Raw genomic sequence first — 17,293 nt, 5'->3', positions numbered from 1 at the left:
CCTTATTTCATTTATACTGCCAGCTCTACCTCCTAGAAACAAGAGGTTTCTAGTCTTCAAGCAAATTCTACGCCGGGTTTCTCCTGCAGGTTGTTTTAGGGGAGCCATGGTAAGCCAGGGCTGGTCCCCAGGCTGCGCTGCTCCTGGGGGTCTGGGCATTAAATCTGGCTTTCCTGTGGTGTGGGGCAGCCCACCCACCTCCCTCAGCCAGGCTCCTGCTGTCCTGTGCTTGCAGAAACAACCAGAAGGGAATGGAGCTGCCTCCACACTCTACAACTTGATTTCTCCTTCAGTAAAGAAACAATCTGTTTCTTTTTTTTGTGGCCTTTGGTCCAAAGTGCTCCCTCTAGCCCTGCCCACTGCGGCTGAGAGGGAGAGGAGGAGGGGAAGTGCTTGGCCGTGCCAGGCAGCTCTGATGCTCCTGGGTGCTTTGGTATTCTCCGGTGCAGAAATCACAGGGTGGCACTTGGGAACCACTCAGTGGGAGCCACAACACAGTGTTTGCAAGAAAACATGAAAAAAAATTCCTGGTGTGGAGCTGGCTTCAGTGGGCTTCCCTGTCAGGCCCCTCCCAGGGTGCCCCCCACCGAGCCTGGGGCCCCCCCACAACCCCAAGTCTGCTTCCCCCCCACCCCTGCTCCCTGCAAAGTCAGTTCCTGTTTGTGAGGATCTGTCCCTAGTGCAGGGTCCTTCCCTACTCTTGCTTTTATGCAGCTGGAAGCCAATTCCACCCCTAAATCATCATGGACATGAAAGGTTGTTCCCAGGCTGCCACAAGCTGTGCAGGGCAGACACAGACTGCACACCAGGGGAATGCTTCCCATATGCCTTTATTTGCAATGTTACAGGACTTTTTTACAGGCACTGTGCGTTGGCGTTCCAGACCGGTTTGGATTTTCTTCTGTATTACCCAATGACTGAGAGGTGTGGTGGGAGCAGGGAGAATCCCTCACATCAACCATTCCAGCCTCCAGGAAGGCATAAGACATCTGAGAGGAACAACAATCTGCTTCTTCTGAAGCCACAAAGCAAGAACTCTGGTTTATAAACAGGTTTAAAAAATAATGTACATATATAAGAGCAGCTCGAAGCTAAAGTACAGCAGTAAGTGGTACATAGCTATGCGTATCTGTTCACACCCTTTCTCCAAAGCTGGAAAAGGGATGGTTTAAAAACTAAAAACAGTTTAAAAAAAAAACCAAAAGAGGGATTCCATGCATTAAATTTTAGTGTTTTGTGCAATTAAAATGGGATGAAAATAAATATAACTTAAAAAAACCCCAACCTTTTCCATGACACTAATGGAACAGAGGCAAGTCTATAAGGCACTTCCACATGGGCTATTCTAGAAAGCCTGGCAAGGAGCTAAAACAGTGCAACCATTTACAATGACATCCAATGAGCAAAAGACACCTGTCTGGTGAGATATGAACCGAGAAAAACCTTAGGAAACTTCAGTCCTTGGGAAAGAGGCTGGGGCATAGCTGCAGACGGCTCGGCTGCCAACTCCTCCTCCTCCTTATTGCTGCTAGGAGATCTCCCCCACTGAGGGTGCTGGACCCACTGACCTATGGCAGAGGGGCTCTGGAGCTCCAAAATGAGACAGTGGGTTTGGGGATGGAGCAGGTGAGGGACTCGTGGCTGTCAAGCTCCTGCACCACCTCCTGCACTGCAAACTCCTTCTGTCCTCAACTTGAGGGACTCCTGCCTTGCCCCACAGACTCCCCTCCCTGCCGTCCTCTCGATGGATGACCTTTAGTGAGCCAGCCCTGCCGCCGCTTAGTTCAAATGTTCCAGGAAGTTAAAAAATAGCCTCCGCCCTAAACAGGGAACTGGGTGTTTTTGCAGGATCAGGAGTGCAGAGGCCATCCACAGAGCCTGAGCAGGCTGGGAAGCCAGTGCAGTGGCAGTCAGCCAGCTCTGAGGAAAAAAGGGGAAGGCATGGGCATGCTTGACCCCAACTCTGCTTTGCCAAGCTCCTGGTGACTAACCCGGGAGATGCTTTGCTGCTGTAACCCTTTGTCTGCTGAAGATAAAAGTTATGGAGATGCTCCAGGTGTGAGGGTTGCCCTGGGCCAGGTGTGGGCATTGGAGGCATGGCCCCTACACACGTGCTCGGCTGCTGGCAAAAAAACCTGATCAACCCAGATGGCTACTTTTGGTCTCATAGTAGTCCTTTATAAGCAATTTTTCCCAGCTAAGGAGGATTGCAGACCCTAGCTAATGTAGGCTGGAAGCAGCTGCTAGCAGGGGAGCTGAGGGTCTAGAGAGGATTTCAAAGTGTTATCCACCAGGACACCCTGTGTGGGGGATGTGGGTGGGAAGCACCTGGCCATGGCAATACCTGTGCCCAGCTACAAGGCTCTGCAGCAGGAGAGAAACACTCACCCTTCAGTGCCACTCAAAAATAACTAAGCAACCTCTACGGGATGTCTACAGCACAAAACCCCCACAAATCTGCCCTTCTAGCAGCTCTTAAGGACCTGGCACAGCCAGTTCTCTAGGCTGAAAGGTGCTGGCAAAGACAACTAACGAGATCCCACCCCAGTGTCCTTCACCATCTCCACACCTTGCTCACACACCTGAGCTGCTAGAGGGTCCTGGGCATGGCCACTGAGTGTTTTCAGGACGAAGCTACCGATCCCAGTGCAGGGAGAGGCTCCTTCCTCAGCCAGCCCTCTTAAAATCAGGCTGCGCAAGAGACCAAAGCGCGACAGGCAAAGCATGCGCTTGCCTGAGCAACCCCTCCGGGCTGCTCCCAGCAGGCACAGCTGCCTGCTCCCACTGACTCTGCAAAGGCAAGGTTTCAAGTTCAGCTTTTGTTCTGGCAGGTTAGCTCTCTATTTACAAGGAGAGGGGGGAAAAAAAAAAACAACCAAGACAACCTAAGAAACCACAACAAAAACATTAAATAGGGAGAGTATAGCTTTCAAATGGGAAGGGCAAGGACTGGAAAGTGTCTTGTAGTGCAGTTCAGAAGAGTCAGTCGGGGGCAGGCTGGGGGTAGTGGCAGAGTTGGACGTGTGGCTTTAATGCAAGTCTTCGCTCTGGGACAACTCTGTCAGGATCTGAATGAGGTTGTCCAGTCCCCAGAGGTAGCCGTCCTCTCTGTTCCCTTCCACCCAGGGCACGTTGTGCTGGAGAACTTGTCCCTCCGGCAGTGGGGTGGTTTTCCCAAAGTCAATCATCCAGACTTTGGCCTGTTCCTGCTTGTCATGAATGAAGAGGAGGGAGCTCCCAATTACCTGCGGAGAGAGGAGATGAATTAGTGGTGCTTCTGTTGCTCATTCTCAGACAGCTTTGGGGCTTTCAGACGCCTTATCTCAGGTTGCACTTACAAGAGATCTGCTGCAGTTTTGCACGAGCAAAAGCAAGCTCTGGGTGCTGCTGGTTGTGTTTACACATGCAAATCGGGCATTGGGACAAGCTGATTTACTCATACAAATGTCAGGTCTTAGCAAAAGATCAGAAAAACACAGGCATGAAAGACAGAGATATTATTTTGGAAACTGAGCCAAAGTCCCCTAGGAAGGAATGAGATGAATTGTCTCAGCCTTCAGAAGGGAATTTTTCCCAAAGCTGTTTCTTTGTGATTACCTTGTGCTGTTCACTCTCCAGCCCTGCAGACATGACTGCAGGGATGGGGATGCTCCAAGTACAAGTTCCTTGCAACATGTTGTCTCTATTCAATTACACTCAGATCCCCCCTAGAATATCTTCCTGGCTTTCACAGCACTCTGGGGGTGCAAGGTACAGAGCTGCATGCACACAGATTTCATTTTCCCTGACTGCACTGACAGCTTCGTCTGCTTTGAAGGACTCTTTCACATCCTGATCAGCCTTTGGAAAATCCTGCAGCAAGTGTTGGCCTGGGCAACTGTGGGAAGCCCACAGGGGCATTTGGGCTGACAGCAGAAGTCTCAAGACCTCCTGCAGTGGGACAAGACCCCAAGAGCCACGGTCACCAGCCATGGAGCAGAGAGATGATCAGCAGGTGAGTACCCCCAGCTCAGGACCCTGGCCCATCCCGGCTCACAGTCCCAGCCAGGCTGACACGCAGCAGCAGCTCTGCTGTGACTTCCCAGTGCTTAAGGAACATGTATCAGTATTGGGCCAGTCACCATCGTGCTCTTATGCAGAATCTGCTCCTCTAGTCAAAAGATTTTAGCAGGGGTTTCTCCAGAAAAGCACCAACGGATGTGCTTCAGAGCTGTCCCAAATGGAGACTGCTTCCCAAATTCTCTCTGGTGTGCATGAATTGGTGGAGTACAAACTCACTTGCCCTTGTATCACAAATAGGGACCTTGGTAACAGGAGTGAAAGGGCAGTAGCAGAGGTAATGCAGTGAACTAAAAGCCACAAGTGTCCCATATGTACGTGGAGGAGAATCCAGTTGCTGTCAGCCCTCCACAACAGCAGCAACAACATTACTCGGGACTCCCACATTCATGCTATCAGCAGGGTTTAGCTTGAGGTTTGCCTTTAGACAAGGGTTTTGAATGGGAAGCATGTACTGTTTGCAAAAGCTGTTATGAATTTACATTTTTGAGGAGGCTTTTTCCTGCAGTGCATTGGGAAAACATCCAAGGTCCAGAGTTATGTATTATTTCTGAGAAATGCTTACCTACATCTCTCCTCCTTCTAAGCCTCTTTCTTGGCCAGGAAGAAAGCATTTTAATTTTAAAGAAGAGCCTTTTGCTGACGTTCTTTGCTTGCCTGTCCTGGGCTGCCAAATTGTCCTGCAGCTCCTCAGAGGAGCCCTGCGCAGCAAGGGCCCCATGAAGGGACACACAGAGCACGGCAGGCCTTCTGCTGGGCTTCATCTTGATGCGGGATGGAAAGTCAAAGCTGCTGCTTTTTAATTTTTAAGGAGTGGAAACTCCTTTCAAAACCTCCTTTGAAAGGCTGCTTTGTTTCTGTGTTTTCAAATGAAACCCTGGCACTCGGTTTCAGGGAGCATTTTGTTTCCTGTGTTGAACTGACCTGAAACCCTCAGTTTTGACATTTCCCTTCCAATTGCCTTACAGGCACTGCCATCAGAAGGCATGGCCCCATCTGCCTCCAGCTCCCAGCAGGACTCTCCGTGTGTGGCCAGAGCCGAGGTGGCTCATGCGGCTCTGGCTGAAGGACACTGGGCTCTTGGAGCTGTGGCTCCTGAGCCCTGTGAGTCAAAGGCTCCTATGAGGCTCCTTTGCCCATAGACAACATGTGACAACATGTGACAACACGTGCTCTCATGTTTTCTTAGGTAGATGGAATAGCAAGTATTCTTCACCAGTGCTAAATCAATAAAGTTATTTCATTAAATTGTCGAGCATTTCAGTTCCTGAAATGGCCAAAAAAAAGTGGCATTTCATCTTTGTTTTCCCATCAGAACTGAATTTTCACTGTGGAAAAAGTTGGTATCATGGACAGTCATTTCTGTAGGAAAATCCTTCGAAAGGAAGAGTTCTTACTGTGGTGCCCCAACCAGCTCATGAAAGCCAGGCTTGGGATAGCTGCAATTTATGGCTGTGTCGAAGCCCTGTTTGATCACATGGAGCAACTGGCAGCCAAATGATACCTGAAGCACATTGAAACAGCCATTTCTCTCCAGGAAACCCCACTTTTACACTAGGGATTTCTCCCTGTCATGTAAATCCATAAGCAGCCTGAGTTCCTCCTAGATAGCTTTTAATCTGTATGAACATTGGTCTTCAGTAGATTTGAGCTCATGTCAAATGCATAAACATTGTATCTGTCATCATCTGTATTTGCACATAAGTACTAGATAAACAGGGCTATGAAAATATGGATATAAGAATGAAATCAAAATGATAGATATTTACAGCCTCTGACTTTGACTTCTCTCCTTGCACAAGCTGAGATTAAACAGTTTGCCTTTCTAGGCAGATCTATCTAAACAAGAGTATTACCTCATGGCACTTGAAGAATGGGGATGTCTCCAGGGTAGCGCGGATACCCTTCAACCGGTTAAGGTAACTGTTCTGGAATTACAAAAAACAAAACAAACCAAGACTTCAGTGCTGAGGAAACCTACATAAAAACTGCTGCATGGGGCAGACAGGAAAGTCACCTCTTCCCAGCATCATCTCCATGATACTATGTTTGTATGGAGAGAGGCCAAGGGTGTTCTTCAGCCACCCTGCACTCAGCATCCTCCCACAGACCTGTCCCCTCAGAGGGTATCCCCTTCTTTTTGTGATCCACTTATCCTTTTGGCTTCTACAGTATCCTGTGCCTTCCAAAACTTAGTGAAAGTATTTGCTTTTGCTGAAACAGTGCTTTCTGCAGACTCTCCCCACTGCATCCATGGTGCTCCCAAGGAGGGAACAGCTAATTCAGCTGTCACTGCTGTGTATGCACAGCCACACTGGTTTTTTCTCTCCTCTGCACCCTTTTAATAGGTCAAGTCTTCACCTCATCTGTCGTTTTATCACTCAGTCAGTCAAATATCATAAGACACTTCTGTAACTCCATATCAGCACTTCTGCAGAGTTGGTCCCATAGGCAGAAGGGCTTTCACAAGAGTCCACACGCAGGTCAAGACCCGTGAGTCTGTTTGAGTATCCTGGTAAATTGCTGGAAGGCACTAAATGTTTTCAGGGGGCCCCACTGGTAATTTGATTTTGGGGTTTATTTAGAAGGACTAAGCACAAGAGGACACAAACAGCGGGTATCTGGGCACTGTAACACACCTGCAAGTAGAGATGTGAGGATCACTGTATTAAAATGCTTTGGCCAAGAAGCCCCATCCAGAGCCACAGCATGATGGTGTGAGTGTGCTCCAAGTTCTCTGGGGATAAAATACAGCCAGGCAATTTCATTTTCAGATCCAGGAATACTCCCAGGGTAACCCTCGTCAAAGTGAACATGCTGGTTTGAAGGAGGTAGTGCCAAGGGCCACTCCAGTTCAAGCCTTGCCTTTGGAGACTTTTTACAGTACAGCTTAAAATGAGAGCGCTTTGTCTAACAGGATATTTGACACAGTTGGTGTAAATTGTTTACAGCTACATCTCTTATTCTCCTGGCAACATAGGGAAACTTGGAAAATGCTGACGGTGGCTTGCCCATGTGAAGGGTGCCTGGCGCAGGGCCACCCTTCTGCGAGACCGAGCACAGGGCATTATGCACATTATGCCAGGCTGGGAGCCCCTGCCTGGGGGTAAGGAGTGGGCTTGGAAGTGGCCATCAGACCCACGGAGGAGGGGCAGAACATGGCTGTGACTCCACAGTGGGTTTTGGAAGCCAACTCTTGACTATCATCAGCAGACTCAGACCTGTCTCAAGTAATGCTGTTGCCACCAACATGTCCCTTCTCAGTTCTTCCCTCACCTCTGCACTTGGATAGTCTTTCTCTTCGCTATTTCTCAGGTTTTTTTAAGAGAAATTGCTCAGGCTTCAGCCCTGCAGGGCAGGGAGCTGAGGCCAGCCTCTGTGGGAGAAGCCCTCTCCAGGGAGTCCTCCCAGCATCCCCCACTCACCAAAACGTTCCTGTTCCCTCTGGTGAACTCCCTGAAGGCCTCCATGACTTGTTCCTTTGTCCGTGTCTTCTTGAAGTCCCGGTTCACAGTGCCGTCCTCTTTCTGGAAAAGACAGGAGAGTGGTGAGTGGGATGGGGAGGGAGGGAGTTGGGGCAGGACTAGGTGTTTCAGCAGCCATGCATATTCCTGAGTAGGATGCAACCATCATTTTTGGCAGCTGGAGGATCTGTCTATGGAGCAGGGGTGAGCAGAGGCAGCAGCTCTCTGCCTTGAACATCCCAAACTATCCCACAGCCCCGATGCATTGACCTCTAATGCAAACAGCAGCTCTCCATCATTACACACTTGCCAAGGTCACTGGCAATGTGGACAAGCTCCCTCTCATGGACCTGGTGCTCACTGCCAGCACAGGCTGGAGACTACCTGTTTCTGGTGTTTCTGTGCCCAAATAGCTTCCCATCACTGCTGTGGCTGAGCGCAGGTGCTGACACCAGCCTTGGGCTGCCTCACTGGCTTGGGTAGGACAGCAAAGCACGATCACAACAGGACAAAACTGAGTGTGGATGGAGACAACATCTCAGGAGCAGGCACAAAATGTGAAGTCCTTCATGGACCGCTGCAGCAAGGAGATGAAGGCAAGGAGCAAGTCCCATGGCTGTCTGGCCTAACTAGTCCTTTGATAGTCCATGGATTGCAAACCCTCAAAGGCAGCAGCCTGGCACTGAGACGCAGCAAGCAGCTTTGTGCTCTCCTCCATCTATTTCCCAGAGGCACATCTGTCCTTGACCTGCCATGGGGTTGGCATGGCTTGGTCCACTGCAGGGATGACACTCAGCCCTGACCCAGCAGTTCCTGTCTGAACCTTTGGGCAGCTTTGTAGGTCTCTCCCCATTTCCCTGATCCTCCTGGGCTCTGATTTTTACATCAGCACATTTCATTGTCTGGAGGGGCTGCGGGACAGGCAGGTAGATCCCGCTTCCTGGATACAGGGGCTATTTTAAACCACATATGCTTCTGCTCATAGCTCTGTTGCAGAGCTCCATCCCACTGCTCTGGACAGCTTGTTTGCACACAATAGAGTGAAGGATAGGGGCCAAAAAGACATCCTGTGGGCTGGGGAAGATGAAGTAAGGATGAAGAAGCAGAGCAGGCCTGGGGGAGGAAGAAGGTACAATGAATCACCTGCCCTGGAGATTTGAGACCCACTCAGCAAAATGCCCTGTGATGGGGCAATGTACATCCCCTGTACAGAAGGTTGGCTGTGGGCATGGTGAACAGTCCAGCTTGGGGGGGAAGGTTGAGTACTCAGGCTGTGGAGAGCTGGGCAAGGCAAGCCCAGCACCAAACCAACACATGGGATGAAACACACAGCACACTTAAGCTTCTAACTTGTGTTTTGTGCAAGCATTAACAAAAGTGATAACAAAAGCAACGTATTAAAAGAAAAACTCCGGGAAAAACTTTGCATGGATTGCAACCAATGCAACCAGCTTCAAACCACCCCAGACCCAGCCTGACCACCATCCTGTCACGGGGTATAAAAGCAAGGCTAATGGCTGGCAGAGCATGTATTGGCAGTGCCCAGGGAGACTCCTCGCCGCAGCAGCCCTCTTAACAATGGACCAAATAGAGCCAGGCTCCCTACTTTCAGCTGTGTCCCTGCAGCAGCACGGGCAGGAGGCCTTCACCCAACTTTCCCAAGACAGGCAGCTCACAAGCCCCATCCAAGGCTGGACACAGTGTGGCCAATGGTGACACGTGTGCGATGTACAGGGGGAGGGCACCAGGCTGCTTTATGTCCCTCACGTGAGCCCTGATGTGGCAGCTGAGAAACCAATCCACCCTCTCCCAGGGGGATGATCCATATCAATCTGGAGAAGTGCCACAGCACTCATTTCACATATAAAGAGCACAACTTTCCACAAAGCATCCAAGAAAGGAGATGGACTTCTAAGTGCTCCTAAAAATAAATGAAAATCACAGATGGTCTTTCAGATAAGGCAGTCTCAGCTTCAGGAAAGCCAAACAGCCTATCCGCAGTGCTGCTCCCATCACTACCCGCCTCCCGCGGTTTCCTTGCCCAGCCAGACGTTTCTGCCATGAGGCTGACAACTGCCATAACATTTACAGGTGTCTGAGCCCCGAGGGGGCTGGCTTCCATGCAGGAGAAATGTGAGGGGGGCTGATAAGGACTATTGCAACCTCCGCCCCATCAGTGATTCCAGTTCACTCTGGCGTCACCCAGGCAGGGTCCGGGTCAGCCAGATCTCCCTCCAGCACTGTGTCTGACCTCGGATGGGGCTTGCAAGCTGCCTGTCTTGGGAAAGTCAGCTGAAGGCTTTCAGGGCTGGTTTTGGGACCCTGAAGACATTCCAGCCCTGGGGAATACCATCCCACCGTGGCCTTGCTGCAGGCAGTGTGAGTGATGCTCAGAGCAGATGAGGAGCTCAGAAGTGTCACTTTTGCAATGAGCTCCAGCAAACTTCAACTGGGTCACCAGGGATCACTTGTATTACTTTTAGCATGGAAATTTTATTAATAGCTACTGTTTCCAACAGTTTCAAGCTACGCCAGAAAGTTAGATGAGTGTCATTATCTCCTTTAGCAGAGGAAAATTTCCATTTTAAAGAGGAAAAACTGGATCCTCAAGGCCATCTGGGAAAGGGAGAGCTCGGCCAGGAAAGGGTTTCCATCCTTCTTCCCAGCCCTGAGCTGCCTGTTCACCTTACCTGTCAATGCTATCCCAAAGGCTACCACCGTTCCTCTCCTTCCTGTGTGACCCCTTCCAGCCCTTGTGCCCAGGGCCAAATCCTGTCCTTCCCTTTCACTTCAAGGTACTCTCCTTTACCAGCCTCCAGCCATGAGCAAGGGGCAGGGCAGATTCACTCCTGCTCTTTCCAGGGAAGCATCCTCAGCAGGAAATATAACATGGAGAGACAGCCAGGGCACCAAAGGCACTTTCCTTAACGCAAGGACTCAACCTCAGAAATAGGGCAAACAACAGGGATACAGCACAGCCAGCTCTACAGCCCTGTTGGAAAAAAAGCCAGCCGCGAAACAGCATGAACTGCTAATGCTTTAGCTTAGGGGAAAATAACCCAGAAGCTGAGGGATTTAAGGAGAATTACAGTAATTAGAGCCTTGATCAAATTAGTCAGCCCCTAGCAGCAGCAGCAGGAATACTGCTGGAGGCCAGTACTTCTCAACATTTTTCAATTAAAGGGCTGCTTCAACACTTTGAAAAAAATCCACTGCTCAGATTGGGCAGCAACTCACTTATGGGCAGCTAAAACAGAGGCAGAAACCTCACCACTCAGTTGTGGATTTTATTTCCCTTTACAGTAGTTTTTTTTCTTCTGTGGGAATGTGATTTGGGTTTTTTATACGTTTTTCATTTCAGGTGGTTCACGTATGACCTGCTCCTGTTGTAAAGCCCCCTAAACTTCCCCAGATCACAGACTGAGAAGCACCACTGGAGGCCAAGGATATATCATGTTGGACTATTAATAGGCAGATATTTCTGATTATACAAAGAAAGCAGGGAGAAGAAACAGTGCATGGGAGCTTTGGTCCCGACTGGTTCAGTCCTTCTTTATACGGCCGCAGTTTTAAAATAAACACCAGCAAAACATCAGCAGTGGGAACTAGGCAAAGGGTTGTCCTGAAACAGAGCAGCTCACGGCGTATTAATGGACACTCATGGCAGAAAAGGGTCTTTGGGAGAGCTGGGGAGATCAGGGAAGAGCTGTGTGAGCTGCCTACAGGCAGCTTTCTATAGGCACTGCAGAAAGCTGTTATGGGGGAGCACGACTGGCAGCATCCCAGGCAGAGGCATGGGATGGACAGGAGCGCCTCACATTGCTTGACAGGAAACTCTTGAAAGGGGCTTAGCCCAAGGGCTGCTCCTGGGGTTTCTGAGAATGGCTGAGCTAAATGCACTGTCCTCTGCTGGCCACTGAAAGAGTTAAATGAAGAAGGTACCTTCCTCCCTGTGTGCAATATGCACAGAGGAGGTGACAACTCCCAGTCCATCAGCGGTTTGGACTGTGGGTAATAGGAAGCAGCAGCTCCGAGTGACCCACTCCTGCTGATCAGCTTTTAAATCCATGGTCTACTACCTGCATTTGTTTGCTATTTGGTGAAGTGAAACACTACCAAGAAAGTCTACAAAATCTGGTTTCAGGGCTTTACTAGGGAATGGCTTAATTTGTTTTAATTCTATAATTTTGACACTGCTATCTCCAAGCAGGAGAGGTGCAGGAGTTTAAGGCCACGGAGACCCAGATGGGCACTCTGGGACAATCCTCTATGACTCAGAGAGGAGAAGAATTATCTGTGATCAAGAAACTCCTCTAACCAAGACACATGTAAAAATTGGGCCATTGCTTCCACTAAGAGCAAGTGGCTGCCTGGAGCTACCACCTGGGCCCTCAGCAGCAGCCCAAGCCTGAATTACTGCAAACACAACTTGACTGAGCTCCTCTTGGCTGCCAAGCCAATGCCATGCCCAGGCATGCAATGAAACCCTTGGCTCAAGTGTGATATTACCTTTAATTCATGTTGGCTGGCTATCAGAAGGCATATGCCATTGCTAATGTTCATGCAAGTAGTATCACTAATGCAACTGCTCTGCGGTTACAGACCTAACTCTGTTCAAGTGCCATTCCAGACACCTCTTTCACTGCAAAGCCTGCTCACCAGGAGAAAATCTCCTGGGAAAAGCATCCCATCAGGAATCTCCAGAAATGTGAGCGCTGCTCTGAGCAAGCACAGCCAGCAGGTTACATGTGTGTGCAGGTGCCAACAGAAAGTGCTGCTGCGTGTGTTCGCCCCATTTCAGAGGGCTCAGTTGCTGAATTCTTCTGGCCAGGCATGTAAATACACCCTCCTTACTGACTGTGGCTAAGCTCACAGACCAGCACATGTTCAAGCTGGGATTTGGATTAATGGCTCAGCCAAGTGGCACGGTAGTATTAAAAGCAAACAACTAATTTGAGTCTTCAAGTTGGAGGATGGCACTTTGCATTTTGCAGTTAGGGAAATCAAGCAAGCAGCTGATTTAATGAGATTATGGCTAAAACTGTCCTCTTGCATGGATGCCCTGAGCTCAGCTGTAAGCTCACAAGAGCAGCACTGCCCCAGGTGAGGTGCCTGGGTGGTAGCTTGGCTGCAGACACTGGGCGTGTCCAGATGTGACACAGTCTTGCCACCAGCACGCTGCATGTGTACCTCTGTGAGTGAGTTTGGTTACTGAGCACTCCCAGCAGCTGATGCCCCTGCTCTGCACAACTGGAGCAGACTCACCTTTATCCCCTCGATCCTGAAGCCCAGTGTGGCGGTCGAGCTGATGGTCTCCCTCCACTGCATGTAGCGGGGCTTGGTTACTGCCCGCAGCACGTTCTCCTCCTCTGTAGGGGCATCAGGATCCACCTCAATCATCTTCTGGTACATGTCCTTCCTCAGGCTGGGCTTCTTCCGGGCCTTTATCAGCTCCTCCTCCAAGTACGTTCTGCAAGGAGCAGTGTGGGGGGGGGTGTATTAGCAGGGCCACACGAGGTGCCATATACCCACAGACAGCCCTTACCCCAGAAATCAGGCTTATCCAAGATAGCTGATCTCTAAGGAGTAGAGCAGCATAGGAAATAATGGAGCAAGCCTCATTGCAGGTGAATTGATCCTGATTTAATTATCGCTCCATCATCAACACCTGCTATCTTTTCAGTTCATCGAGGAATCACAACCAGTTTGGCAATAACAAGGGAAGTTTTTCTCACAGGTGCTCAGGGCCTTGCTGCTGCCCCACTGGCAGCCTCCTGCTGCCACCCTTTGTCTGGGGGGGCCTGTTCCCCAATGCTCAGGAACCCTGAGCAGTGACTTGGCTCTCACAAACTAAACATGGCTTTCAAAATGTGCCCAGGAAATGGCCCACAAACTCTGGGACCCAGCTGAATTGAAGGCAAGAAGGAGGTTACCACGTAACCCAGCCCTCAGCATTACCTGCAGCTCTCTCAGAGGGTTGGCCATCGTGGGCCAAAGCCACTCCTGTGCCTCTCCTTTGCTTTTCTGTCCCCCCACTCTGTGCACCATGAGGGCTCAGCCTCACTGGCTGCTAAATGGGCTGTTTTCATGCAGGGCTGTTCCACTGATGATGATTTTGCCCAGTATAGGTCTGTTTTAAGTGGACTATCTAGCAAAAGCTTTCTCTGCAAGATGGAGCAGAGGAAGGGATGCAGCCTTGGCCAGGTGCTTACCATCACCCCCAGACCAGGGGGTGCAGCTGGGATGGAGGAATGGGGGAAGGAGAACGGAAGGTGTAAAGGAGCGTGCAAAGACCTTGGTTTTATGCATCCTTCAGAGGAGCACACTGGTGAAGTTCTGCACTCTGGCATGCAGAAAACTGTCATCCACAAAGTAATACTTCCTGCAGCAGTAATAAACCACTATGGAGTTCATCTGGCAGCTTCCAAACCTGCCCTGGCTCAGCCTGGCAAGTGTCCAGGCTCTCCTCAAACAACTAACCAAGTTGGGTGAGATGTCCCAGCAAAAGGACACAGGAATGACCCTGTCACCTCCTTCCCCCCAAATCCAAACTGCTCTACCCTTCCCACTAGCCATGCCCAGCTCTGCAGAGGGACAGTGCCCTCTGCCCATGCCCATGCCAAAATCCCAGCACTTCATGCTTGGTTCATCTCCAGAACCAAACAAAACACACAGAAAGGATTCTAGGCAGAGTATGTGGGACAATGTTCCTGTGTCTCCCACAGGCTTAGCAAGGGAAAATGGTGCCTTTACTTAGGGCAAGCACTGATCACTGAGCAGACATCTCCAGGGCATCAGTCCCTGTGAAAAATACTGCAGATGAAAGAAATTAAAGTCTTTGGCTGAGATCACCAAACCCATGATTTTGGGACACATGGAATAAAACAGCACAATAAAGCAGCACTGTGCTACAAGCACTGGTCATGCTCCTCAGATTTCCTCCCGAGGAGAATGAGAGATCACCTAAGTCTGTGGCTTTGTCCCCCCTGTCGCCTCAGGCTTGAACCATCACCAGGGCTTAAGAAAGGGAAAGTTTTGTTTAAGAGCAACTGGAGTAGGCTGCTGCATCCCAAAGCCAGGTTGGCAGAAAAAAACCAAACCTGCGTCTGCCTGGCTCAGATGACAGGTTTATAGCCTTCAGGTTTAGATTATTTGCTCGGCCATGGGGATGCCCCACTCCATAGCATTAACTCAATTCACCCTCCCTTACAAGCTCTTCCCACAGCACCATCTTACTTAAGGATGATGAGGCCCAGTACATGTGCCCCCTTGCCTGTTCTGCTTGCCTGAGCCCCAAAACCACAGGTGCACAAATCACCCAGCCTGTGATCTGTTCGTGGGAGGCTTTCTTCCTCCCACAGACAGCTGCAGGAACACCTGGGCAGCATGACCAGCAGGTCTTCTTCTGGTGGCTGTTGTCTCTGGGTCCAGAGTGGGTCCTGTCTCCTTCCCACAGCAACATGGTATGTGCCAGCCAGGGCCACGTGGCTGCGCGGGGCCCCCTGCCCTTCTCTCCGCCCCTCGGGTGGAAATTATTCCTTGCCTCTTCCCTGCCGACAGCCCAACGCGCCAGTTCGAGTTTCACATCGGGAGCTCAGGAGGGGAAAAAAAAGATTCCTCCCTCCCACAGAAAGCATCAGCTTTTCCAGCAGCGCAAGTGTCTCCACCACGTCTGGGCTGCGTCTTCGCCAGTGAGGGGGGTCTCAACCCGCCCTGTCGCCAGCCTGCAGCAGATCCAGGGCCGAATGGTGGCCTGAAGCTGCTCCAAAACTGGCAGCCACCTGGGGTCACTAACCCCGCTCACATTTGCTCTGGACACCCTTGTCAGCTGTGGCACCGCTCACTCAGAAGCTACTGCTGGCCAAGTGGCTGCAGCCTGGGATCCTGGAGTATCTGTAGATGGTTCTTGAGAAGGACACGGGTAATGTTGCTCATCTGTTAGGAAACGTTTCAAGAGCTTTGCATGAAAGGCACTAAACTACTTAGCACACGCATTTTATCCCTCCAGTGCGCAAAGGAGCAAAGCGAGAGCAGAGGGAAAGTTTCTTGCTCACTGAAGTTGTGCCATTCAAGCGTCTTTATTTCACCCCCCTGGAACCCTGGACAGGATCTCCCACACCTTTTGGTCCCTGCCCCATGACTGTGTTCTCATGTGGCAGAGAGAGGAAGGCTTCCATACTCCTAAAAGCTACTGTGCCATTCTGATATACCTAAACCCAAACAGAGTGCTGTCCCTTCCAACACACCAAACCACTTTCCCAGCATGCAGGACAGTCAACAAGCAGAGAAGGAAGGAGCCTGATGCGTCCTTCCCATACCCAGGCTTCCCCATGGCTCTCTCCCTCATGCTGTTGGCTTAGCTTTTCCTGAAGACAGATGAGCCTGGTGTTCTTACCTGCATGTTTCAGGCAGTTTTACCCAGGAGATGCATTTGCTTTGGGTATCCCATCTTAAAACTCACATAATGTCCCCAAAGCCACTCACCTGACCCCCATTTTGCAGTCCATAACACAGGGGCAGTCAAATTCAGCCAGCAGATCTTCCATCTGGTTGTATCGCTCCCCATCCTTGACAACGTCGCCGTGGTAGGCAGGAACATACGGCTTCAGGACATCGTTCATCAGGCGGTCGAGGCAGCGCTGCTCGGATTCACAGTGCTTCTTCAGGATCCTGCCGTTGGCCGCTGCCTTGAAACTACCTGAGAGTGACAAGGGATGATGTGGCACTTGCATTGCATGGGGGATGATGTTATGCCTTCTCAAAACAAGAAGGGCAGCCCAACACCTCGGAGGCATCTCCACTTACACTTGAACTCAAAAAGAGTCCCCACAGGATGTGACTTAAAAGCTGGGATTGCTGGAGGTTTATGACCAGCACTGTCACACCTCAAACAGGGCAGAGACCTGCCCTGCAGCACTCAAAACATTTGCTTCATAGCCTCTGTGTGCTCTCCAGTAGGTTCACACCTTTGTCTCTAGGCTCATGTGTGGGGCACCTTTGTGCTGGGCAGCATCATCCGCTTTGCTGTTGATCGTGAGGTGGGCTTGGGCCTCACCCAAAGGACCCAGCTTTCTGTTGCTTGAGAAAAAGGTGGCAATAACACTTGCTGGCCCTGAGAGACTGAAAGCCCAGAGCACTGCACCTTCACATCACCCTTCCTAGCATTTAGATAGGTCCCTCTCCTGGACTAGAGACGTGGGAGCTGCAAGCTGTGACACTCATGCAGCAGTCTGAAGCAATGGAGGCCAACAAAGCCCATTAACCTGAGACAATAAAGAGCCTTTCCACCACTCTGCCCCTCCCCATGCTCTGTACCTGCGTGTCCCGCTAGCTGGATCCAAGGGTACTTCTTCTTGAAAGACATCACAAACGGGGACCAGTGCACCATATTCTTGATCTTCCGCCATGATTTACTCTAAAGGGAAAAAAATCATGAAGGTGAATGCAATGTTTTAAGCCTTTACTGTTTGTAAAGTCACTTCAGGCAGCACGCAGCTGTTTTGGACAGGGAAAGAGGCACCGGAGCCAGCGCAGGATGGAAGCAAACAGACAATCTGCTCTTTTCCCATTGCACTGCGCCAAGCCAGAGCCGCTGGGCCTCAACATTCAAAAATCACGAGTAACTTCACTAAAGTGGATGGTGTTACAGTGTTGTTCCAGTTGGCTGCTTCTGCTGCAGAGGGCCCAGCCATCCGTACCTCCTTGTCTTTGCTCCCTGCATCCCTCTGCAGAAGCAGCAGGGACATTAACCCATCCTTGAGCACCGCATT

At 50.5% G+C, this 17,293-nt stretch overlaps 1 protein-coding gene across 1 annotated transcript in view; it reads right to left on the bottom strand.

Annotated features, from left to right (window-relative positions):
* Nucleotides 1–812: 812 nt before the first annotated feature.
* The window catches only part of ITPKB (inositol-trisphosphate 3-kinase B), a 66,632-nt gene continuing 50,151 nt past the window's right edge, over nucleotides 813–17,293 (bottom strand). The window contains exons 2-7 of the mRNA XM_008934827.3: nucleotides 16,839–16,938; nucleotides 16,008–16,221; nucleotides 12,789–12,993; nucleotides 7,485–7,586; nucleotides 5,916–5,987; nucleotides 813–3,245 (exon numbers count right to left, since the gene is read on the bottom strand). Of these exons, the coding sequence (XP_008933075.3) occupies nucleotides 3,030–3,245; nucleotides 5,916–5,987; nucleotides 7,485–7,586; nucleotides 12,789–12,993; nucleotides 16,008–16,221; nucleotides 16,839–16,938 (909 nt within the window). The 3' untranslated portion in view covers nucleotides 813–3,029. The remainder of the gene's footprint in view (nucleotides 3,246–5,915; nucleotides 5,988–7,484; nucleotides 7,587–12,788; nucleotides 12,994–16,007; nucleotides 16,222–16,838; nucleotides 16,939–17,293) is intronic.

Source organism: Manacus vitellinus, unplaced genomic scaffold (assembly GCF_001715985.3).
Source record: "Manacus vitellinus isolate BGI_N305 unplaced genomic scaffold, ASM171598v3 scaffold_8_pilon, whole genome shotgun sequence".
NCBI lineage: Eukaryota > Metazoa > Chordata > Aves > Passeriformes > Pipridae > Manacus > Manacus vitellinus.
The sequence above is the reverse complement of the archived record's forward strand: the minus strand, read 5'-3'. Positions and strand labels throughout refer to the sequence as shown.